At 41.9% G+C, this 10742-nt stretch overlaps 1 protein-coding gene across 1 annotated transcript; it reads right to left on the bottom strand.

The window, feature by feature from the left end:
• Positions 1-581: 581 nt before the first annotated feature.
• LOC308379843 (heparan sulfate glucosamine 3-O-sulfotransferase 6-like) lies at positions 582-10083 on the bottom strand (the record flags this gene model as incomplete). Its single annotated transcript, XM_080857105.1, has 2 exons — positions 582-1203; positions 9539-10083. 2 exons carry the CDS (start codon positions 10081-10083, stop codon positions 582-584), a joined length of 1167 nt encoding a protein of 388 aa, XP_080713231.1.
• Between the last annotated feature and the right edge of the window lie 659 nt (positions 10084-10742).

Below are 10742 nucleotides of genomic sequence, written 5' to 3' on the forward strand. Positions count from 1 at the left end.
AACAGCTTTCACAAAATATTCCCATGGAAGGGAAAAAAAGAAACTTCGAGAAGGACTTTAGTCATTTGAAGCAAGTGTTTTTTGACAACACTGAAACTCAGCTCATGGAGCTATCCTGTGCTGAGCACAATTCATTACATCCCGTTCACTCTTAGTCTCCCTCACTGATTTTAGAGCATCCTGAAAGACAAGTGAATTATCTTAAAATAAAATATGTTAAACTTACACTCTCTGATCTCTGTAAAGGGAATTTTACGATACCCTGACATCCTCAGTCAAATAGCTAATCAAAGTGTCTTCATGTAAATATGCTGCACCACGTGCATTTATGAAAGCACCCACCAACATGTCTTTGGCCTCAGTCTGGGAATGAGAACATCTTTGGCCCATCCAGTGTAAGTGATAATCAAGTGATACATACCCATGTTTTGATGATATTTCAATAACTGAGGATTCACCATTGCCATAAAATGACAACAGTCTAATTGTCCGAGAGTGCCTCCTCTACAGCCTCAGCCTGACCAGTATTGAAATATGATGCTGCACATGATGAGACATTCTGAGGACATGTCCTGAGAGGATCAGTCCCAGCCAAAGTCTTGGCCACTCATGTGGTAGAACTTCAGGTTAAATGGCCTGTAGAAGTCTCTGAGCTTCTGTAGTGCCTCTGGAGGTATGAGGGGGTGGTGTCGGCCTTTGGACTTCCCCAGGCAGCGGGGCCGTCCGCTCCCCTCCGGCTTCTTGAGGCAGGGGAAGCCTTTGGTCTGGTTGAAGTAAAAGTGCTTGTCGCCGACGATGCGCTTGAGGCCCAGGAAGTCCTGGACGCGTCCCATCTCCCCCGCCGGGTCAGCCACCAGCTGCTCGCCACTGACAAACAGGAAATGCGAGAGTGGGAAGTGTCGCAGCCAGCTCTCCAGGTGCTGGGCGTACAGGCCGATCCGCACGGCGCTCCAGGACGTGTCGACTGTGTCCAGACTGGAGGAGTTGCGGAAGGCCAGACTCTGGAAGGAGGGCAGCCCAGGGTTTTTGGACAGAGTCTGGGTGAAGTCGGAGACCAACCTGGTCACCGGGTCCCGCACCACCACAATGAGTTTGGTGTCACAGTTCATGGCGCAAAGCCTCTGCGGTGCCTCTTTGGTCACAAAGTAGCTGGGTGTCTTTTCCATTGTCACCTGTCCTTCCAGTGTGCGGGGCATCAGATTTCTGTGGAGAGAGAGATGGTTGGGGTGAGTAATGATGTTTTCACTAGTGAGTTCAGCACAAGTGACCAAACAGTGTGAAACATTTTTAATTTGCCATTTACTGTAATGAAAAATTATTGAATAAAATATTAAGTCCAGAACAGAAAGATTTCCTGAAGGTCCAATCTGTCCTTTTCTTCTTGAGCCTTTTGACCTTTTCACAACTGTCTGGCCTGAAGCAGGTATGGGGTTTACTGCAGAATGCACAGATATGTACTCATGTACTACTAATATGTATATGTGGCTCTGGAACAGTATCTGTCCAGATGAAACCAAAGGGCACATTGTTAAAGTTACCTCAAAATGGCAGCCTGCGCCCAAGAGATAGAGACTACAGCTGAACATCAGTTCACATTCGCTTGGTTTCTTTGGGATGGAAACACACCCATGATGGAGAAATTAACTGGAAATTCCAATCGCATTCTGTTTCATTTCATTTCACCCGTCAGTCATTTGGCCTTTCACTGATTTACTTCCAATAGATTTTCCAGAGAAAAAAAAACAAATCACAGTCTGATCCAAAGAAATTAACTTTCTTTGTAAGGTTATTGAGTCGTTTTTTTGGGTTTGTTTTTTCACCACATGTGGGTTTTCCAGCTCCCCTCTCTGGTCTGTTTGTGGTTCCGAGGGCCATCAGAGAGGGGACATGCCTCCATCACCAGCTCATCTATTATTTACGGCCTAAGCCAGCTCACATGGCTTGTGGTTGGCATGAGGATTTTCAATACAAATTGTAGCAATGTGCTTTGGGAAAATAAACACCATTACAAGCTCAACAACATAAATGGCAGAGGAAACTTTGCTGACAAGTGCAATTCAGTTTCAGTGAAACTTACTTGATGGATTTGCAAAGTAAAATGTCAATATGGCTAATTTCTGTCATTTGTTCCTGTCTGAGAATGTTAGCTGGAGCATGTAAGCCCATATTTACAGCACACACCCTGTGGTTTTAGATTAACTTAAATATTCTGGATGGATTTCTAATCATCTGTGAGTTTTAGCTATCAAAAAATCTAAACACATTACTCTTGTTTTTTTTTTTCAGAACATACCTAACTGTGAGATACAGGAACCCTCATTCGTCTTCCTATGGCCAAGAAAACTAAAGTTGCATAAAATCTACTCAAATTGTACACATTGTTACACAGCATAACAATATACATGTTTTCTTTCTGTTGAAGGTACAGATCCCACCTACTGCCTTAGTAGAACCCAACTGTGTGCTATGCCCCGTGGCCAGTTGGTGGATGGGGTTCAGCTACGTGCATGAGAGGAATGGAATAAGGAAAGGCAACTTTTTTGTGAATATACAGTAATATGGAAATACTGTGAACCTTTAGCACAGTGGAACAGTGTGTTTGTTATATTTAAATTACATCTCATTTAATAGTTAGGGAATTAGGAGATGCAGTTTCTAAAAATTGTCACAGAGAAAGCCATATTCAGTTTTATAGTTAGTTTCAATTTGCTTATCTTCATATGTGATCAAATGTAAGCATATCATGTGCATCTGTCATTAGGTGTGCTTAAGTGTGCATCAGGAGATTCTACATGTACCAGTGTTCCATGGTTGGACAGCAAGAATCACACCTCTGTGTTGGGTTAACATGTTGTCAGGCAGAAACAGATTCTGATTAAGGTATGTCCAGCTAATAAATTAGAAAGTTAGCACAGATCTTAAACTTCTTATTTCATTTCCGAGACGCTCTCTGCAGGTCAGCGAAGGCTGGCTTCTTCTCTTGTCCCTGAGTGTCTGTCTGTCTGAGTGTCTGTCTGTCTGAGTGTCTGTCTGTGTGTCTGGGTCCCACTGGGTTGGCTCCTTCCCTTATGAGATCATTACAGCCCCTGATAATGAACACTAATGACTTCCCCAGCAAAAAAAACCCAGAAACACTTGAGTGTTACATGTCATTGTCTGGCCTCCTGTCTCCTAAATATTATTTCCCCCCAAATCAATCGGTCTCGGTGGCTCCAGAAGAGGAGCTCTTTAAATGAGGATCAAGCTGCCCCTGTACCTGCCCCTGTACCTGCCCCTGTACCTGCCTCTCTAGCAGGGCTCAGAGCCTCATGGTGGATCCAGTCTGCAGCTGATTGGTTTTACTTTTTTTGGTAAGTCCTCACCTTTGCTGTTGTTCGCCACTTGTAAATGTTGTTAATGCAGGCGGAGGCTCTGAGATACTCTCGGCCCCATCCTAATACCAGTGTGGACTACAGACATGCATTTGTATGGGAGTCGTAGTGTTTGTCAGGAAGTATGAGCATGCTTGGACATCTGTGTGTGTGTGACCTGCACGTGAATGTATTTGAGGACATTTGAGAATGTTGGAGTGTGTGTGCGTGCGTGCGTGCGTGCGTGCGTGCGTGTGCCAACTCCGCTATATGAGTCTGCATTAAGGTCTGATAGAAACATCTCATAAACACCAATACCACAGAGGCATGAAGCACTATTGTCTTTTGCTGTTGCACTCCCTTCTAAGACAACCATCTTTTTCAAGCAAATCCTGGCCATGTGAACAGGTCTGTCCAACAGCAATGAAGTCATGCAGTCATGTTGTATGCAGAGAGGGCTATGTTTGCTGGAGAGAGCACTAAATTAAAATAGACCCTGGCATAAACTTAAAAAGATATGCAATGTTTTTTTACAATTGAAAATGTATGTCTACAGCTGTGAAAACCGTAACACTTCTTAATGGGACTTGATGACATGCAAGGGTATTAAGAAGAGACAACTCCTTAACATTTGCAATAACAACAACGCTGCACGCCCAGTTAAACATGCCAACATATTCCTCAAACCAGCAACAAAAAAAACCACATCATACAAAAACTGCTGCATTAGATCCTTTTTATTGCCAATAAAACAGTTACTAAAATTAAGCAGTAACCTAGAAAATTATCCAAACCGTCAGATGACTACGGACAAAAGGAAGGTGCATAATTGACAATGCACCCACAAGTCTCAGAAAGTTGGTTCTTTATGAACAGTCAAGGGAATAATGGCTTGAATAAACATTGTTATTTCATGCCCTTGTGGTTGTGGTCAGACATCTCTAATAGGCCCAGGTGTGATCTGCCACTTTATAACTAAGGTGGTACGTGAGGTAAGAACCTTTAGATTGCTCTGTGGTTTATGGAGTCCGTTTTATACGGATCAAACATGACATCCAAGAATTTAGAATATTTTCCACTGGCTAGTTCCTGTTAGTTATTACCACTGCTCTGTTTGTGAACATCACATCTCAAAGCTCAGTTGGCTGAGGAATTATGATAATGAAAAAAAACCACTGAAAACCACTTCTTTGTGTTTCCGAATAGATTTCAGTTTATAAAAACAATCAACTGCCAAAGATTAGATTGGAATGGATGATAAGATCCAATAAGCAACCCAGATCTGGTGTCTGAGACCACTGAGTACTAATGTACAGGTAACAGAATCATTAAAGATAAATAGAATGAAATTATAAACTACAGGAAAGATACAAAGGAAAATACATAGGAACAGCTTCATCTGTATTTGTGCAACTGACACCTTAAAGCCAATTCAAAGTGGAAGCCAAGATGATAATAGCAGACCTAAATATCCCATATATTTGTATGTTCTTGACTTTAAAAACATTACATGGACGGTCAAGACAAATTTATTTCAAGCATTTTGAACCATATCCATCAATCTATGCGGTTAATGCTATTCTTGGAATAATTAATCCTGACTAATCAATTTTCTGTCATGATTGATGAATGTATTTAGAATGCAGTTTTTCATTATTGAAAATCAGGTATGGTCATTGACATGATGGAATAAGAATGTACTTAATGCCCTGTGCTATGTAAAACATAGACTATGTATATTAAATATTTCATATGTTTATATATATATATATATATATATATATATATATATATATATATTAAAAATATCCATCCACATTGTCTATCATTGGACCTAGATAGATCGCATACATAGATTTAGTCTAGACTGACTGACAGGACATGGGGTGTGGACCCCCGTTATGGACAATAGGTCTTCAAACTGCGTTCCATGCCAAACACTGTTGTTTTATTTCAGCTTGTTTTCCATCTCATGTTGTTCCACCTCTACAGAATCCCCCTAATCCCCTGGCCAAAACCTTCCCTTGGTGAACACACATGGTGTCTACAGGAAGAGTCATGTAGAGAAACCTCTGAGACTGCCTGAGCACACCGCAAAGGAGCTCTGGCGTAGTGGAGTCAGTGCTATCATTCCTACTAATATATTTCTGGCATGATCATAGAATGTCAAGGCTACAGAAATTCCTTGTTCTAGATGGCTACTGGCCCCCTTTGCTGGTATTTCCATATTTTAATGGCAATCCAATAGAAGAGGGCCTTCTGTGTCAGAGGGTAAAGGTCAACCGATTGACAGACTGTCAACATATTGATAACAGAACTTGTGGGGTGCAGTAGAGTTTGCCCAGATCAACTGCATTGCTGAAACTCTCTGGAGACGTTCTCATAAATCATAGGCCCCATTTATCATACATGATCGATATTCATGTCTTTGCTCTTATATTACCTTTCGTTACTGTTGGCGCTTTGTAGCCTACTGTAAGAAAATAATTGTTTTGCAAGTGTTGTGCACAAATGAATGTTTTTTTAAAGTTCTAAAATATATCTGCTGTGGTAGCAATACATGCCTGTTTAATATCTTCAAATTGAAATGATTCATTTCTTGGCTGTTTGTTTGTTTGTTGCTTGTGTGGCTTGGCTGGTCTTCATCCAATACGTTCCTCCTCTCACGGTTTGGGGTTAATATGTAGGATACGTATGCTACTGTGTTACTGACATTACACTGTAACAAAGCCAATATCATGGTGTTATTCATATACTAATCAAATTAACTTTTTAAATGAATTTAATCAAATGGACAAGTCACAGAAAAACAGAGCTAAACTCTGTCCAGCAGAAAATATTTAGTTGTCTTTAGCTTCTCCTTTTGTAGGACGCATGCTCTCATAGTCTGCATTCTTATGGTGAAACCAACTGCAGAAGTACACATTAAACAAATAAGCCAGTTATGAAGTTGTCAGAAACTATTGTCCAAGTACTTTAAAAGGCAGAGTAATGTTTCTGTCATTCAATTCAATTCAATTCAATTCAATTTTTTTTGTATAGCGCCATAAGGCGCTTAACAGAGCATAGCTCGCCTCTCATCTAATCAATTACTGTGGACTGCCCTCTCTGTTTGCATACTTATTTTAAAACCAACAAATAACCCAAGACAATAGGAGCATTACTTTGAGAAATGTTTGATGGGGCAGTTCTGTGGGCTTCTCCATAATGATCACAGATGGACACAAACTGCAAACTAATGTCCTAAGGCCTGGATGAAGGTTTTGGAAACAAACTGAAAATGTGGTCTGGCAGAGAGGTATGTCAGAGAAGCAGATTTAGGCATCGGCTCCTTGATGATCTCAAGACGCCCCTGTGACGGGTGAATGGCCTGTTTGCCTGCTCTCGGAGAGGCTGCGCAGGCGGCCAAGGACACGAGTTCTCACCAACCCAGGCTGTGGCACTATTGTAATCTATCACTTTTAGAAAATGGAGAGCAGAGTATGCTCTCTTCAAAAGGCAGCTCATGATTGTAGTGCCTACTTATATATTTATTTCCACATATGAAAGGTTTTACCTTGTGGGTGTCTCATTGACAGAACACCTCTTAAACTGAAGACCCCTTCCTGTCCTTTCATAATGACCTTAGAGATGAAGTGTCTAACTCGCACCATCGGGACACGATTAACACGAGGACAGAGGGCTGATTACATCCATTTCTTTTCACATCCAAATTTGACAGTTTATTTTCAATTCAATTAACTGCGTATCAGGGCTTTGAATGATTCAGATGGATTTGCTTTTAACTTGTATTGAACAACAAAATGACGGATATACAAATCTACATATCTCCAAAATAATTATCATTACAGTTTCTGTCATTTTGCTAAAGTAAACAAAGCTGTAGGGGCTCTTAAATGCCTTTAAATGGAGTATGGTTGTTTTGTCAATACGATATTGCCAGGCTCTCGAGCAAGATACAGACCCTTTTATCAAAATGGGCCAAGAGGCATTTGGTAAACTGTGACTCTTTGCCCCCATGCTTCAACTGCAGGCATCACAATTATGCAAGCTGTCAGCATTGAGAGCGCAACAGAATAAAGAAACATCCCTTAGAATCAGATGTCAGGGATCAGGTAGGCTTGAGGGAAGAGATGACATGTAAGGCCAGAGTGGAATTTTAATGAATGTATACAAACAGAGCATGTTTACTGAGGCGTGACAGTTGATTCAGGTGACCCCACGCTAACAGGAAGAGGTGGCACTGGCTGCCCTGCGCACAGAAAACTCTTCATAGTCTCCCCGTCAACTGTGACACCATGCGAAAGGCAGTCAGTGAGCCATCATGCTGGAGCTGTCACAGGGGCTCTCACTGAAAAAATCAATGTAAATTCTAAAAACGCATGCAGCTCTCAGACAGTCCAAAGGCAGGTGTCTTGACCCTGACAACTGGCACATGCGATGAGGAGATCTCAGAGCAGTGCCTCCCTTTGTGTTTGAAACCCGAGCCAGTAAATGCCAAAATGATGGCACAGGTTACACTGTGTTGTGTATCATCTTGGATGACAGCTATTATTTTGAAGTTTAAGTGGTGATGCTTGTCGTCAGTATTACCGTTGATTCTGTTGTGTCACAACATTGTTTTTTTTCCCTCTTTTACACTGCTTTCTTGTTCTGCTTTTACAGGGTGCCTGGTCTTGCATGGGGGGAACATAACAGAGAATGTTTTGTGCACATACACGTCATAGTGCCATCTTGTAAGAGACTGTGTACAGTACGAGGCTAGAAACCTTTTGAGATATACTGTGAGAGATGCTCATGGGTGAGTTTGTGGCTACATCTGCATGTACCAGCGAAGTCCAGATCCTCAGAACCCCTCAGAACACCCCCCCCCCCCCCCCCCCACCCCCCCCCCCCCACCCACCATGCTAGCCCCCAGCCGCTGGTCAGGGCAATTAAAAGGCAAGCAGTGCCCTGTGCTGCTTCCTGGAAGAAAGATCTGCCACAGGCATTTCCAGACAAACACTTCATCCTGGCCTCCAGTGGCACTGCCTGGGCCTGGGCCTGGGTATGGAGGCGTAGGTGGAAGAGGGAGGTGGAGAGAGAGGTGGTGAGGGGGACCGGCACACTCAAAATGATCAACAGTAAAGTACTTCCATCTGCTCTCCTGGTGTATGTGAAATGCCGCTCTCCCTCGCTCTCTTTCTCCCTTTCGTTCTCTCATGTTCAACAGTGAGACTGGGTCCTGCTGGAAAGAAATCAGACCTCTGTAACTACTAGCAAGGATCATCCAAACATCTGGAGACCATCAGGGGTGATTCCATTCACTGGAGTAGGACCACGCACAAATTACAGCTTTGGTCATCTAGGTCAACTTTTCCATTAGCAGTTATCACTTATACAGTAGTTAAGCCTTCACTGCACACACAAAAGACTCTGTGCAGACAAGATGCACAGTCTACAAGCACCTGCCTTCCTACATTTCAAATGCAAAAGAAACCTGTCTGCACACGTTCTGGATGATCTTTGTTTTTTAGTCTAACTAAAATAAAGTTCATCTAAGTGTCTGTTTGTATTGACTTCTCGCTTAAGGGTATGTGATTTATGGAGAATTGATATGCACTGACAGACACAGTGATTCAGATACATTATGCATGCATTCACTGATGCAAGGCTGCACATGATCTTTACATCCGATAAGCGACGAGGTTTGGCAAAGGTTGTATACATCTGAATAAAATTGGCTTGAGTAAAAGAGGGTGCTTAGATGGAACAGCATTTACATAGTGAATTATTGTCACTATACTTATTTCTTACTCCCCCATCTCTCCAATAATGTTTGAACATCTCAGATATGGAACAGGTGTCGTCATGTAGTCGAGGTGTGTGTGGTGAACCCTTTTGAGGAACACTGTCATACATAGCGTTGGTTAACACTGAAATTGGACAGACTCGACTGCAATATGTTTGTGCCTTTAGCAACTTGCCAACTCCATGTAAATAGTCAGTTGAACTGCATGACGATTCTAAATAGCCTAGTTCAACTTGTAACATTACGCAGCGTCAGGATTATTTTGTATTTTGTATTATTTTGTCTTGATTATTTTGTAAGGCTAAGGTGGCTAACAGTGAGTAAAACGTGAACTGTATCATATAATTATTTGTATGCAGACTAAAGAAAACAATCGCATGAATGCTATATTTCATACCTGTACCACTCCAGACCCCTGTCATAGAACCTGTCGAAAAAATGGGGTTCCGCACCAACAGCTCTGACATCAGGGTGGACGCGCAGAAACTCCAGAAGTGCCCTAGTCCCACCTTTCTTGACGCCGATGATGATGGCTTGGGGAAAAGTCTTCGACCCAAATGAGTTAGAAACAGGTATTCCGCCCCTGGAAACAGTCTCACCGGTACCTGCACTTCCCAGCATCTGTTGCTGAGGGTGACCCATAACTTGCCAGGCAAATTTAGGTGAGACGCTGGACAGGCTGGTGACAAAGTCTGTTCGGTTGCGTAAAGGATGGGCGACACCAGAATATTCTGACAGTCTGACACTATCTTGAATGTTTTCCTGAGCATCATATTTGCGGACGGAGGTTTGCTGATCGAATGTGCCTTTCGGAAATGAGTCACAGAATCCAGCAAGACTGTAGAATAAATACATGAAGAGCAGAATCATGATAAAAACGACAGACACTTTGGACAGCGCCTTGCCGAAGTTCAACCTAATGCTGCATACACGACATCCCATGGGTCGTTCTCCTGGTCAGCGCAGATACAACGGAAAGTTGACATGCTGTTAAACTCTATATCCAATAGCCGTGTTTCAGTCTTCATCAAAGATAAGAAGACGTTTCCAAATAATCCCACTGAGATTGAAATTTAGAAGTGTAGTTCAAAGTCTCCCCTTTCGTTTTTAAAAAACCACACCAGCGTGTCAAATCAAATTGTTGCGTGTCTAGTGTTTTTTTGCCGTCAAATCAAGTGTGGCAGTGTCCGTGTTCTTGCATGGAAGTGGAACAATTCATTTCTCATCCCTGACATGTTATTCAAAAACTGTAATCCACGCCCATTCGCCCAAGTCTCCACCCTTTACAAATAAACCCCAAGTACACAGAAAAGCATGTACTTGAAGTCTGAAGTACAGAATGCAAAGAAGCCAGTATAAATTGAAAATATAGATTCTACCAATAATAAGAAAGAATAACTGTTTATTATTATTACACATTAACTATTAATTATACAATTAACCAGGCTACAACACTACTTGGTAAATTGATAACATAAAAATACATCACAACAACATTATTTGAAAGACCTTCATTCACTGTGACATGTTTCCAGGTCATTGTAATATAATCTGGTAGCATTTATGTCAGGATTTAAGGGTAGATTTTACAAATATGTCGC

Source organism: Sprattus sprattus (genome assembly GCF_963457725.1).
Source record: "Sprattus sprattus genome assembly, chromosome: 18".
Taxonomy (NCBI): Eukaryota; Metazoa; Chordata; class Actinopteri; order Clupeiformes; family Clupeidae; genus Sprattus; species Sprattus sprattus.